General features: G+C 47.0%; 1 protein-coding gene and 1 long non-coding RNA gene across 4 annotated transcripts in view; one reads left to right on the forward strand and one right to left on the reverse strand.

The window, feature by feature from the left end:
- Nucleotides 1–539: 539 nt before the first annotated feature.
- Nucleotides 540–13150, reverse strand: PLAC9 (placenta associated 9). 2 transcript variants are annotated; one of them, XM_014837306.3, is made up of 4 exons: nt 12676–13150; nt 3244–3341; nt 1846–1969; nt 540–1303 (listed from the first exon to the last, which is right to left on the reverse strand). In XM_014837306.3, exons 1-4 carry the CDS (start codon nt 12737–12739, stop codon nt 1263–1265), a joined length of 327 nt encoding a protein of 108 aa, XP_014692792.1. In that variant the 5' UTR covers nt 12740–13150; the 3' UTR covers nt 540–1262. The 2 variants fall into 2 exon arrangements, with proteins under 2 accessions (XP_014692792.1, XP_014692785.1); XM_014837299.3 differs by having other exon boundaries at nt 1833–1969; nt 12676–12943.
- LOC139041166 (uncharacterized) overlaps nt 7107–14679 on the forward strand; it is a 38571-nt gene continuing 30998 nt past the window's right edge. The window contains exon 1 of one of the 2 annotated variants that reach the window (XR_011495975.1): nt 7107–8940. This is a non-coding gene — a long non-coding RNA (uncharacterized lncRNA). The remainder of the gene's footprint in view (nt 8941–14679) is intronic. The other variant, XR_011495976.1, reaches the window with a different exon arrangement.

Raw genomic sequence — 14679 nt, forward strand, 5'->3', positions numbered from 1 at the left:
AATATATACAAATGGCCAACAAACACATGAAAAGATGCTCAGCATCGCTAGTCATTAGGTAAATGCAACTTAAAGCCACAATGAGATATGACTTCACACCTAGTATGATGGCTATAATCGAAAAGACTGATGTTGGTGAGGATGTGGAAAAACTGAAACCCTGTGTGTTCATTGCTGGTGGGACTGTAAAGTGGTACAGCTGCTGTGCAAAAACAGTCTGGTGGTTCCTCCAAAACTTAGACACAGTTATCAGTTGACTCAGCAATTCCAGCCCTAGTTATAGACCCAAGAGAAATGAAAACGTATATCCACACAAAAGCTTATACGCAAATGTTCATAGCAGTATTATTCATAATATCCAAAAAGTGCAAACAACTCAAATGTCCATCAATTGAATAGGTGAATAAAATGTGGTTCATCTATACAATGGAATATCATTCAGCCATAAAAGGGAACAGAGTACTGATACACATTACAACATGAGAGAACCTTGAAAACTCTACGCTAAGTGAAAAAAGAGTCAGACACAAAAGACCACATATTGTATAATTCAATTTATATGAAATGTCCAGAATAGGCAAGTCCATAGAGACAGAAATACTACTGGTTTCCAAAGGATGGTGGGAGAGGGAATGGGAAATACCTGCTTAATAGGTACAGGGTTTCTTTTGGGGATGATGATAATGTTCTGGAATTAGAGAGTAGTGATTGCACAACATTTTGAAGTGACTGAATTTGTAGTTTAAAATGGTTAAAATTTTGGATTTTATATTATGTGAATTTTACATAGAAATTTTTTTAAAAAAACTTTAAAGTGCCCATGAATCCTCTGGGGATCTCATTAAAAAGTAGATTTTGATTCAGGAGGCCAAGGTGTGTCCCGAATTCTGCATTTCTGATAAGCTCCCAGGTGATGCCACTGCTGTTCATCTGTGGCCATGTTTTGAGCAGGAAGGCTACTCAAAGGGCCCTTATCCTGTGTCACCTTAGGATTCTTGGCCTTATCTCTGTGCCCCATCAGCTCCTATAAATAAGGAGAGCAGAAGCACAGACTCACCAGGGGCTCCCAGGTCTGAGCCTGCAGGTGAATGTGGGCCTAAGGGCATGAAAGTAGATGGAGAAGGGGCTGTAGCTATAGAGGTCACTGACAGAGACACAGAGGGGACCAAAGAAGTAGCTTTTATTGTGCACAAAGCTGAGGAAGGAAGGCCAGAATGCACGGCTCTGTTCTCAGAGGAAAGCTGTCTGACAGGTACATCACGTCAGCTGCCGGGCTCCTCCGCCTCCCGTGCCCAGGAGGGATCTGAAAGAAAGGGAGTAGCCTTGGAGTGGGCAAGCAGAGGGTGCTGAAGCCTTCCTTACTGCCCCTCCCAGTCCCCAGGGAACTCCTGTTCCAGGAAACACAGGGCTCCAGGAGGGAGCAGGGTGGCAATCCCTCCACTGCCTGATCAGAGAGAGGATGCCAGTCTTCCCTGAGAGGGTGTTATGCTGCCACAGAATTGGTTCCTTGGAAGGGAGATGAAAGGAGCCAAGGAGGTTTGAGGCATGAAAAGGGCCAGCAGAGGACACAGCTGCTCTGTGTCAGGGTGATGCTGAGAGTGGCCCTCAGGTGAATGGGGCCAGCTCTTCCAGGAGCCCCGAGCTGTGGCTGTGGCAACCCCCAGGGTGGGGGTAGGGGCAGAGAACACTTAGGGTGAGGTGAGGTGGATGCTTTCCCACTTCTGTCCCAGGTGGAGCTGGAGCCGCTCCTAGCTTGTCAGGGCTACACCTGTGTGGTGGATCAGCCATCCCTATCCTGCTTGCCCAGCCCCAGACGCTATAGTCTCTGCTACCTGAGCTGCTCACCCTCTCCAAAGAGGTCAGGGGTCAGGTTGAAGGGTCCTGGGGGCAGGTTCCAGGCCAGCTCCTCCAGCTGACCCAGCAGGCCTTTCACTTCTGCCTCCAGGTGCTCCACCGTCTTCTCCACCATCTAGAGCAAGGAGAGATGGGAGCCGGGTGGGGGTGGGGGAGGGGCAGGGTGAGTGGAGGACAAGAGTGGTGCCAAGTCCCGCTTAATCAGCCACATCCTAAGGAGCACCTGGAGGACCACTGGGGTGCAGTGGGGACAGAACTGAGTGACAGGCAACCTGGGACCTCCTCATTCAGGTTTTGCCCCTACCTACCTTCCAGTTCCCCCGATGACAAAAATCCTAGGAGCTCTCTCTCTAAGGTCACTCTGGCACTCTGCAGTTTTACAGGTTTGGCCTGGAGCGAGTCTGAGATCCCCTTTTCCCTTTCAGGACTTTGTCACTGCGAGCTAACATTCCTTTTGTTGCCCTGCCCCCAGGTGGCAACCCTGCCAAATGACAGGTTTGGGATTTGGAAATTTTCTTTATTCGGGGTTCTTAACTTTTTTTGTGAATGAACCCCATTAGCAGTCTGATGAAACCTACAGACCCCTTCTCAGAAAATGCTTTAACTGAAAAAATAAAATATAGGATTTATAAGAACAGCCATTGCATCAAAGTATTATTCAAATATTAAAAGTTAAAATATTTAAAAGTTATTTTATTGAGGTCATAGTGGCTTGTAATTGTGTAACTTTCAGGTGTACATTATGATATTTCAGTTTCTGTATAGACTATCGTGTTCACCACCAGTAGTCTAGTTTTTATCCCAAAATTAAATTTTTGAGGTAAAAAATTTAACTCACTACATAACATGATCTAGCATCAGATCTAACAGCCACCATAATTTTGACATACTTATGAGAATGAATGATATGTTGAGATATTCATAAAAACTATAATTGGAAGAAATTACCTGATTTCTATCAATGACAAAGTCACGGAGCTGTAATTACTACTACGGTTTGTTGTCTGCATTTAGAATGAATGGGAATGCTAAATTTCAGTTAAAGTTTTATGAAATAAACTGGAATTTTCACCCGCACAAGTTTGGGGACCACAGGTTACAAACCGTGGCTATATAACAACACTAAGGGAATGAATTTCCACTTCTCCAGTAATTGTGTGGAGATCTCTGGCTTGGTATGAGCAAGAGCCCCAGAAGAGGCAGCTCTGTTGGTGGCTGGTCAGCTTAACAACCGAGGTAGGGCAGGGAGATGGTTAACATGGTGGCCAGAAAGCAGGATTGGCCTAGATTTCCTCGATTTTCCAAAGGAAGGTTGGCCTCAGCCCTATAAAGCCTGAAGCCTGGCAGGTGGTCCTAAAGCTGCATGTCCTCCCCGGTCACCCTTATTACCTCCTCTATGACGTGTAAACGGCTGTGGACAGCTAGGTGTCTGTCACACCTGGGGCTCCGAGCTAGGTCTCCGTGGGAGGGGATGAGGGGTTCCGCAGCTGTGGGAAAACAAGTCTTGTCACTGTGGGGCCCTCAGTTTCCCTGTAACACTGGAGACTCCTGTAAAGCACTGGGCTCAAGTGAGGTGGGTCCTGAAAACATCACAAAGAGAAGCAAAGGAAGGCTCAGTGTGGGTCAGGGTGTGAGTGTGGGGCTCCCCTAATCACTCCCTTATCTCTATGGCCATGGTCACCTGGAGACCCAGGTGGGCTTCCTCAAGGAGCTGCTGCCTGAACTGGGTAAGGTAAGGAAGGGAGGAAAGGTCTCAGCCAGGGAGAATGGCATGTGCAGATAGGGAGGCATGAAATAGCATGGCTCAGTGTATAAACCCTCAGGGAGTTTGGAGTGGCTGCAAAGTACAGGGTGGGTGGGAGATGAGACTGGAGAGGTGGGTCTTAGAAATGAAGCCAAAGGCCCTAATAAACCAATCATGATGCTGGTTTGGGGGGTTATTTTAACAGAAGAATGACATAGTCATATATGAGTTTTTAAAATACAGGGAGTGAATTGGAGGGATTTGTCTTTGAAGAAGGAAAGTTACTGCAGTAATAAAGTAAGAAGTGACGAAAGGAAGCAGTAGCAGGAGGAATAGACAGTAAGGAAATATTCTAGTAGTAGCATTGACATTGGTGACCAGTTAGTACTATCGACATTTGATGAGTGCTTACTATGTACCACATAGTGGGCTAAACAAATGTGTTAACTCAGTCAACCTCTACAACAGCCTATTATTATCCCCAATTTACATGTAAGGAAATCGATTCACAGAGGGATGAAATGATATGTCCAAAGTCACACAGCTGGTAAGCAGAGAATCTGAAGTTGAACCTGTTCAACTCTTGACTCATCATTTTTCTCCCTACGTTGGTTCTTCCCTGGTTCTTCCTGGCACCACCAACCCTCATACCAGAAGTCTTAGAGCCCTGGTCCCAAACTCAGGTTTCAGAGTTGGTGGCTCTGAGATGCTGGCAGGGCATCAGAGTTGGCTGGAACCTTGAAGAACCTCCAAGAATCTTGGAAGGAGGATGCTGTCTCAGAAACAAAGAGAAGCAAAGAGCTTTACAGAGGATGAAGCAGCCAACGCGGCCTAAAGCAGCAGGGAGGTCTAGAAAGATAAGGACCAAAAAACATAGCAACAGCAAAGTCACTGCTAAATTCTACCCCAGCACTTTTAGTGGAGTTGTGGAAGAAAGCAAAGTTTAGACTGCAGTGGGGTGAGAAGGAAAATGTTTTCATGAAGCTTGGCTGTGAAACAAGGGAGCTCACATCACAAGGTCCACACAAGTGTTTATTGTTGTCATTTCTGGTTTTTTAAGCAGTGAAGAAACACAACCATGCTTATAGCCTGAGGAACAGGAAGAAGACTGGAGAACTGAAGGAATGCATTTCCTGAAGGGATGAGAGGCCAAGGAATCCAGAAATGATGGTGGGGGTATAGGAAAAACATGGAAGGAAGAGAGAGAGAATGCAGCAAAAATGGGTCAAAAAGTTCTGCTCCAAGATCTCTAAGGTCCAAAAAGTTGAGTGACTTCCCACCTGATGGCCTCTATTCACTCTGTAAAGTAAGAGGGTCTTCATCTGCTGAAAATTCATGGAGAGTTAGGAAGGAGGAGAGCTAGTTGTTAAATTTTCAGAAATTCTGTGCGTGGGTTGTTAAATACAGCCACTAAAATGGGAGTCTTGGTGAGAGCATTTACACCATAAAAACTGGCAAGTGTCTTTTTCTTTTTTTTAAGAGCCAGTTTATCAGCACACCACTGGGTTGGGGGCTTGAATAAAGAGATGGCTCCAAAAGGGGATGAAGGGAACAGGAGGCAGTATAGGACTGTGCGGGATGACCTGACATCAGTGAGGAACTTTGGAAGTGCTATTCCTCCCCTAGCAGCTTCGCAGGCTGGGTGTAGAGCAGCAAAGACAGATGGCTGGATGGAGCTAAAACCTGAGAGTCTGCAGGATGAGTGTGGTGGAGGGTAAGAGCACAAAAGCATTGATTTGACCAGCAATGGTTTAAGGGGATGAGCTCTGGAGCTTAGCTTGGATAAGGAAGGAAAGGAGGCCAATTGGAGGGCCACTAAGTTGGGAGAAGTGATGAGATGATGGAGGTAACAGAAGGAACAGTGGTAATGGATACTGCAGTTTTAGCTTTTCGAGATGGAGCAACCTCATAGTGACAGTATCAAGATTGTAGCCATGGATGCGGACATCTGAAGCAGAATGGAGGTAAGACTTATTGGGTTCAATCTTTCTAGATGCAAAATTCTTGTAACTGTAAGGCCTTGGTATTGGTTGGTTTGCTCAAAGTGACATATAAAGTTGCCCAGAAGGGTGGCAGGTCTTAAGGTAAGGACAGAGATGGTGATCCATTTTGCTGGTGATGATGTGTCACTCTGAGAGGTTGAGTAACTTGCCCAAGGTCACACAATCAGTAAATGACTGGACCCCAAGCACCCTGGCCTTCTCCTGACTTCACTTGAGCAATCTGGCCTTCTGGAACTCTGCCAGAGTCCCCCTGGCCTGCGATTCTCTAGATCCTAGCTCTTCCACTCAGGGGTGAGAACCAAGAGCAGGGACAAAACTTCCTTCCACTCTAAGCATCTTTTGTGGAGAACAATTTGTTTTTTTACATTCTCCTTTTCATTATTTCCCTCCACTGAACTTAGAAAAGCCTCTTCAAAAGACAATGGGCTTCTTGTTGACTTTGGGGAAGGAAGGGGACATTATAATGGCACTTTGGTTTTTTTTTTAAAAGGGAGTCTTTTAGAGATCTATACTAAAATATTTACAGATGAAACGCTATGATGTCCTGGATTTACTTCAAAATAATCCAGGCCTGGGAGTGGGAGGAGGCATGGGTAGGTACATAGAGCAAATAAGATTGGCCAAGATTGGTAATTGTTAAAATTGGGTAATGGGGGACATGGAATCATTATTCTCTCTATCTTTGTATATATGGTTTGAAATATCTATAACAAAAGCCAGTTGTCTGATAGGATTGTTAGCAAAAAGCGGAAGTCATCATGGGCTGCATGCATTGATATAAAATGTTCAGGACAAGGGAGGGTGGTGATCTGAGAGACCCCACTTGGAGGGCTGTGCTCCATTCTGGGCCATACATTGTGAGAAGGCCTTTGACAGACAGGAGCAGGTGTAGAGGTGCCATGGTGAAGGGACTCCAAATTTTGACTCATTTCTCTCAGCTGAAAGAACAGGGGTGCTCAGCCTGGAGAGGAAAGATGGAGAAGGCAGGAAGAGTTGTTCTCACTCACAGGGAGGGCTGTCTGAGAAGATGGGGGTCTGTTTCAACATGGATCTGTGTTCACACATACCCTTTGCAGGCTCCGCCCAGGGGCCTTTGGCCAAACTTTTCCCCTGAGCCTCACTACCCTCTCTAAACTACGCTTTTCCCCTCAAAGCTCCCCCAGCTTAGGCCAAGAGCAAGCAATGTGACCTTGCCGGCCAAGTGGGGATCTGCCAGCTTTGTAAGTCACGAATGACATGAATCTGCTCCTCTCCATTGGCCCAAAACATCATGTTCTCTACATTCTTCGATGAGGTCTAACTTGGCTCCAAAACCCCTCCAGGGAAAAGTCTGGGCTGAGGTTGCGCTCCACATCACACAGCACTAATCCTTTACATCTGGACAGAACTGTGCCCTGCGCTCCACTGCACAACTGTCCATGAGCTCATCCAGTCCTCCTGACAAGCTCATCTGAGAGAGAAAGCTGGGGGCAGGACCAGGGACCCCACAACCATCCTGCACTGCTGCTCCCTCCCCTACACATATCCTCATGGCATTGACCTCAACTCATGACGGCAGAAAATACACTGGAGACACTGTTCTCAGCCTGGCTTGGCCACTAATTGGTGGAGGCCTGTGGAAACTTCCTTCTCCCTGAGGTTCTGCTGCCTCCTCTGTAATACAGGGTGGGGTAGGCTCGAGACACTGCCACCCACATGTAGTTCACGATTCTGCTATCTTTCAAAGCCTACTGAGAGGCCTCAAAAATTAGCTACAAGGACAGAACTGGGATGAGTCAAAGACAAGTTTCTTCTTAGGCCAGAAGCTCCAGCAAGGCAAGACCTGGGTGTCACACACACACACACACACACACACACACTAATGCCTGCTTTACGGGACTTTTGGAAAGCTCAAACAATAGTAGGAGTGGGGAAAGCTGAAGGATTACCATGACCAACCTTGAGCAGCCAAAGCTGTGGTTTCTGTGTTCCTTCCTTCCTTTGCTCCCACCCTCCGTGCCCTGGCCAGTTGGGAAATGGACTTTCTTGGATGCTGGGTTGTTTTCCCTGGCCTGCCTCCCGTTCAGGGCCTGTGTGCACCCTGGATGGCAGCCATGGGTGGAACATTGTGCACTAGGGAGAGCAGGCTACTGGTGGAAGCCAGAGGCCCAGGCAGAGGTGCTAGAGCCCAGAGGCCCAGGTGGAGGTGCTGGGATAACTTCTCTAGTTAAAGAGGCATGGCCACTGCGTCCTGGTCCTCAGAGGTGGGAAGTACGGCCCCCTCCCACTCATAGGCATAGAAGACCTTTTGTATTTGGGACCCAAACACTAAGAAGGTGCCTACAACTCAAATGATTTCTGCCATGCTGGATGATGACAAATACTTTCTCGGTGGTGACCCTGAGGCGTGCTGCTGTGCCTCCTGAATCATCAAAGACATAATCTATTCCACCAGGAACAATTGTCACTTTGGGGTTAATTATATTTGACCACATTCAATATAAGAGAATAATAAACTTTACCACATTCAATATTTGTATTAAAATTTATGATTTATTCAAAACTATCAGTGGTTTTTTTTTGTTTTTTGTTTTTTTAACTAGAAGAATACTATTTTTAAACAATTATATGAAGAACTCCAATCTGTGGAAATGCTCTGGCTGAAACAGGAGAGAGACCCTCGAGCCCCCAAAGAGAGAGCTCAGATTCTGAGGCACATTTTTGTTTTGTTTTGTTCCATTCTGTTAGAGACAAGTCCTATCTCCCTCAGTCTCGCGTCATTTTCCAGATGTGGATTTGAGCCCAGCTGACCAGTCTGAGAGCTTACCAATGTCCTTCCAATACATTCAGTATCTGGTTAAGTTAGTATTTTGCTTAGGATACAAACCAGACAGTTGTACAAAGAACTCCCCTCGATTACAGACGTTTTTTATTTCTTTCTCATGTATGGGTTCAGAGGTAGACTGGCTGGTGGTCAGGGCTGGCAGGCAGCTCCTTGAGTCTGTATAGAATCCAGATTCCTTCTATCTTGGAATACTGTTTTTTTAATCCACTGGGTTAAAATGTACTACTAGAACACTCCAAAATTCCACAATACTGAGAAGGTCTAAACAGCCATCCAGGATAAACCTCTCTCCACGTGCTGTGAAAGAACACAAGACTGGGAGTGGGAGACGCAGTCCCAACTCCACTGCTTACTGACTGTGCTCTCTGCCTCTCACTCAGCTTCCTCGTCTGTGAGGGACCTGCTCTGCCCTGTCTACCTTGAGGGACTGCTGTGCTGATCAAAGGGGATCCTACCCTTGAAGATGCCTTGGAATTGCCAAGTGATGTGCAAACACCATGGAAAGCATTTACCAGGTGAGCTGAAGACTGAGCAAGGCAGTGAAAGCCCCCAGGGCGCTGACTCTCCACATGGAGCCAGTGCTCCTTGCTAGATCACTGTGATCAGGTCTCCCCAAGATGGGGAAGTGTCTGCTCTAGGACTAATCCCGTGCAGGGATCCAAGGGATGCTTGGCAGGGGCTCCTGCAACAAGTGCACAAAGGGCTGAGTGCTGACCTGGCTTTCTGGGCTCTGTTACAAGCCAATCCCACTTGCTGGATCCTTGGTTTCTTCACCTTGAGAATAGGCATAACCATACTCTATACTCAAAGTTACTTTTGATTTGTGATCACTAATTACATGCTAGGCTTTTTGTTGCGTGCTGACATGATCTCATTTAATTTGATCCGTGAGCTCAGTACCTCCTTTTTTACAGATTAGAAAACCAAAGATCAAAGAGATTGAGTAACATGCCCAAGATTTCACAGGTAGGAGGTGGTGGGGACAGAATTTAAATATACCTGCTAGACACTGTCTATACTGTGTCCTGGCAATCATGTGAACTTGTATAAGTTAAGGGCTTCCCATCTTGGGGTCTCAGCTGCCTGCTCTGTAAATAAGGATCTGGACAGGTATGGGCAAAGGGGACCTGCACACATGACACCTTTGCAGCTGTCTGGAGGCCCTATAAGAACCCAAATAGTGTGCCTTGGGTCAAATTATCTTTGGGTGGTTCATTCCCCACAACATCCATTTTTGTAAACAGAAATGCTGTGATCCTCACCACAGCCCTTCAGCATCTTCCCCTTTCACCCAAAGCAAAAAACAGAATTCCAATACAGGACAGACGTCCACGGGGACTTGCAGCAGCAGTGCACAGTGAGAGCTTCCCTGATGGGCCCCAAGGCATGGGTGAGAATGGTTACACTGATTAAAAGGACCAGGCTCTAGGCCTTCAGATCCCTCTGACAGCAAAATAGGAAAGGGACTTAGCTGAAGCCTTAACTTAAAAAAAAGTCTGTACAAGTAACACAAAACAGTTTGCTTCATGCAATACATAAAGAGCTTTTGCAAATCAATATGAAAAATCCCAATACCAAAATTAAAATGTCTAAGACAATTTGCACAGATTAGTAGAAATGACCAATATGCATTTGAAAGAAAAGTCTAACTTAAGGAATAATCAAAGAAATGCGAATTAAAGCAATAAAGACCATTCTTGCAAAAAAAAAAATCTAACTGGAATGAGATCAAGCTTCTAGATCTATAAGCAATACAGGGGAGAGAAGAACATTTAAATGTCACCTAGGGGATGTAATCAGCTCAAATCTAATTGTGGAAAACTTTACAGGACAAATTACCCAGTTTCTTCAACAAATAAATTTTTTTTAAAAAAGGGGAAAAGAGAACTTACATATTAAAAGAAACTTAGACATATCAAACAAAAGCAATGCACGCACCTTATTTGGATCAAACAAACCAAATATAAAAACATATGACACAATCAGGGATACTTGAACTCTGATTGCACATTTGATAATGCTAAGGAATTATTGTTCATTTTTAGGGTGTGATAATGGTACTGCAGTTATGCTTATTAAAAGATTATTTATCTTTTAGAGATACATAAGGAAATATTTATAGATGAAAATATATGATGCCTGGAATTTCCTCTAAAACAATCTGAGCGAGAGGAGGGAGGGTGGGAATTGTAGATGAATAGACCCTTTTTGAAGAGGGGTGATAGGTACATGGGGCTTCATTATACTATTCTGCTCTTCTATCCAAAAGATTTCATAATCAAAATTTAAGAAAAACAACGGTATATTATCTGAAGTCTGAAAGGTTATACACAAAAATGTGTGACCTCAATGTGAAATTACATTAGTATGTTTATACTTCCTCTTTTTTTTCTTAATGTGTAGCAATGAGCAAGCATAATCAGAAAGAAAATGTTTAAAAACAGTTTTAAATTAAAGTGTATATACCATCTATGGCCAAGGGGCCACGAAGAGCCACTTGTGGGTAGCAGCCAGCTCCTCCCTCTAGGGGAGCACAGATGAAGCTTTGTCCCCTCAGCTCCTGGAGCTGGGGACTCCAGGAGGAGGGTAAGGGAGAGGGAGCAAAAGGGAAGCTCATGCTCTATGGGCCTGGATCTGTGCTGGGCATCATCCCAGCTACTCTTCACAGGCTGTGAGGAAGTGGTTGTTGGTCCTCCCTAACACGTGGAGAAACTGAGAGTCAGAGAGATCAGTGGAGCTGTCTGAGGGGACAAGAGAAGGAGGCTATGTGTTGAGACGTGTTCCATGCTGGGCCCTTTCCTTCTCATCCAATCCTTGAAGTCAGCCCTGTGGGGTGAGTATTATTCTCTCCAACTTACAGAGGACGAAACAGCCTCAGAGAAGTGAAGTGACATCCAAGGTCGCTCAGCACTGGCCTCAATCCTTTCCCTGAGAGCTTACTCCCACAGTTCACTGTGCCCCAAAAGGGACTGGGCACAGGTGAGGGGGGCTCCATCTTAACATAGACACTTCAGCTGGGTGACTCCAGGTTGATGGGGGGCAGCCTGGCTGGGGGCAAGGGGCTGACTGAGAGGGCAGAAGGCCTGGATGCTTGGGGAGACCTCAGCCTTCCTCTCGCCTGCACAGCTGGGATGAGCACCAGTGGTCTCTGGCTGGGGCCTGCACGAGATGCTGGGTAAATGGGAATGTGGCTTGTAAACTCTAAAGTGCTGTGCAGAGTCTTGGGGGTGGGGGTGGAATGAGCACTTGTGTGTACCGTAAGTACATCTGCAGCCATCCTGTCTGAGCCTCACCTGTGAAGGGGCAGCACTAAGACTGCTGTCAGCAGAAGGGAGGGAAGAGAGTGCAAGGCAAGGATCCCAGCCAGGGGAGCACCCAGAGGACCTCTCTCTCCTGTACCCTGTTCCCACCCACCCACCCAAGGCAACTCAGGGGCTCAGGGAAGCTCTCCGGAAGCCTGGAGACTTGCCTCCTCCCCCAGACAGCAGAACCCCCCTAGGCCTCCTGGCAGGTGACCCAGTGGCCTTTCTCCTGGGCCCGCCTGCCTGGTTCCTGACTGGCTGGCTGTGCTAGGCCAGGCCTGGGTCATCCGACTGTGGAAGCTTAGCTTCCCCGGCAATGCCCAGTAAAACCAGGCCTGGACGCCTCTGCAGGCCTTCTGGATGAAGCTGGCCTGGGGGGCTGCCCCACCCTGTAGACTTGACCTCCCACCCTGTGATCCTTGTCCCTTCCTCTCTCTCCTTGGGCATCGGGTTTCTCCACTCTCTCTCTTTAAGTCTCTCTCAAATCTTTCTCTTTTCCTCAATATCCTCCTTCTCTCTCCTCCCCTTCCCTTCTTTTTCTTACCAGGTTAGTTCCTCTATTTCTTTCCTGGTTGTACCTTTTGCTTCTCAAACTCCTTTTTCTATCTTTCCTCCTTCATAGTTCATACCCATCTGTTTACTTCCAAAGTCTCTTTCTCTCAGCCTCTCCCTTTCTCTCTTTATTCTTCTCTTTCTCCTTTCTCTCTAATTCTCTCTGCCCATCTGCCTTTTTCTCTTTCTTTTTCTCTTTTTTCTTTCTCTCCCTCTCTCTCTCCCCCTCTCTGCATCTCTTTCTCCAGCTTTCTCTCCATCTGGCTCTGTTTCCATCTTCCCCCCTCTCCACCCTCCCTCCCTTCATCTCTCTTGCTCATCCTACCTCGCTCGGCGCAGCTCTCCCCTACCCTCGCCCTCGCCCTCGCCCTCACCCGGCACCCGGGTCCCACTCACCGACAAAGGCGCCCGCGGCGCGGAGCAGGGCGAGCCCGGCCAGCGCGCAGAGCAGGGACCGCATGGTGCCGGCCCAGCCGAGCGCAGCGCAGCGTCTGCCCCCAGCTGCTCTCCCCAGGATCGCGCCGGGCCCGCCCAGGAGGAAATGCTCTCAGTCCTAGCCAAAATTCCTGGGCGGCTCCCGGCTTTCTGGCTTGAGCGAACCCGCCCCCTCCAGAGGCCCCCTCCGCAACGTGCGGGCAGCGCCGAGCCTAAACACCCCGCAGGCGGAGGGGCCAACGTGTTAGCCTGGGCGCCTGCACAGGAGGGAGCCGCCCTCTGAGTTCCCCGCGCCTCCCGGGGTGGGGGCGCAGAAGGGGAGAGAGAGGGGTGAGGGAGTGGGTTCTAGGCGACGGGCCCCGGGGCCCAGGTACTGGTTGTGAGCCCGTTTCATAGATGGGCAGACTGAAGCTTAGAGAGAAGCGCCTTCCTCTGTGTCACCGACAGCTGTGGCACAGGATCTGAACACTGACTGCTTGGAGCATGGAAGCTTTTCTCTGTCCGCCTGTGACAGCGCCTGGCCCTGAGCAGTAGACTCAAAAGTGGTGTCTGCCTTCTATAGAAACTTATTATTTTGCTAAAGGAGTAATAGTAATGTTAAAAGATACTTTACAAAAAAAGGTAAAATCATGACTTTCATTCAGATATAAAACGAGCATGTGCTGAAGATTTTAACTCACCATTAATGAGGGAACCAGTAAGAGGTGACAACCAGTCCTACAAACAGACAGAGCTGGAATATTGACACGAATGTGCAAAAGGAGGTAAAACTGGCTTCTTCCACACAGGGAGGGAGGAGAATTAATTGAACCTATAACAGGAATTATCTGCATATCTATAGACAAGAATTATGTTGCATTGCTATTACAGTTTGCCGACTTCTAAAATGGCTCAAAGGCAATGAAAGGCCCAGGCCCTAACTAAATCAGAATCAGAATCAGAGTGTTCAGCAAATACTTAATCTCTGTACTAGATAGTTGTTAGGTAACCTCTGCAGGTGGGAGGAAAGGAAATAATTCTCATGTTCACATATGTCTGCCCTCCAGGAGCTCACAGTCTATTAGCCACCATAATATTAATAAACAGTAGCTAAGCTGTGATGGACTTACTTCTACATGCACCACTTCTCTGATCTTCACTGCAACTCCATGAGGGGCACATCATTACATCCATTTTGCAGATCAAGAAATTGAGGCTCAGGGATGTTAAGAACGTTGCCAATAGTCACACAGCTGGTATAATGTGGAGTCAGGATTTGAATCCAGTTTTGCTGTCTCTGCAGACCAGCCCTTAGATAATAATATATACTAGGTCCCTGAGAGCCAGGTTGTATTTTCCATTCTAAGCAAGATCAGAAGAAGAGCTGGGTGGGTTTTTCAGTGAACTTCAAATCGTCCCCACCTCCTTCCAGTTTAGAACACAATAGTCGAATCCTCACCCATTGGACACCCCACCCACAAGTGTAAAAAAAGTTAAGTTTTAGTGAAAAGAAAAAGCAAGAGCTGCAGCCCCGACGTCTGTGCTGCAGAGCCTGAGTGCCTCACCTGGCTGTAAGCAGAGCGTCTTCACCAGCAAACCCACGAGCATGTCTTTATCCATCAAGGGTCCCCATTAGGTTAACTGGAGTCCTGGCAGATTAAGGCTGCCCCTCTGCCTTCTCTGTTCCTCACTGTGGCTATGCAATTGTCCAGTACAGTCACCACACTATCCAGTAATCCTAAATTCTCACTTCCTCCTCCAGGTAATAGCCTTGGGCACAGAAATTCCGGTTCTGAGTCAGCAGATCTTGGGCAGAAAGTTGGATCTAAATTTTTAAAAAGCTCTCATGGAGATTAGGATGCCCAGATGAGCTAGCTCAGAAAAAGTGTTTATTTCAGGAATGCCAAGCATCCCTATGTTCATCACAGCATTTTTCACAATAGCCAAGATGTGGTAGTAACCCAAGTGCCCATCAATGGACGAATG

This window comes from Equus asinus, chromosome 2 (assembly GCF_041296235.1).
Source record: "Equus asinus isolate D_3611 breed Donkey chromosome 2, EquAss-T2T_v2, whole genome shotgun sequence".
In the NCBI taxonomy this organism is placed as follows: domain Eukaryota; kingdom Metazoa; phylum Chordata; class Mammalia; order Perissodactyla; family Equidae; genus Equus; species Equus asinus.

Bases quoted from the DNA above. Each gene is read 5' to 3' on its own strand.
- PLAC9 (XM_014837299.3), bottom strand. From the start codon at position 12,739: ATGCGGTCCCTGCTCTGCGCGCTGGCCGGGCTCGCCCTGCTCCGCGCC. The intron at 1,970-3,243 runs GTAATAAGGGTG...TCCTTGCTCTAG, and splicing joins GTTTACACGTCATAGAGGAG to ATGGTGGAGAAGACGGTGGA. The intron at 1,304-1,832 runs GTAGCAGAGACT...CCTTTCTTTCAG, and splicing joins GGAGAGGGTGAGCAGCTCAG to ATCCCTCCTGGGCACGGGAG.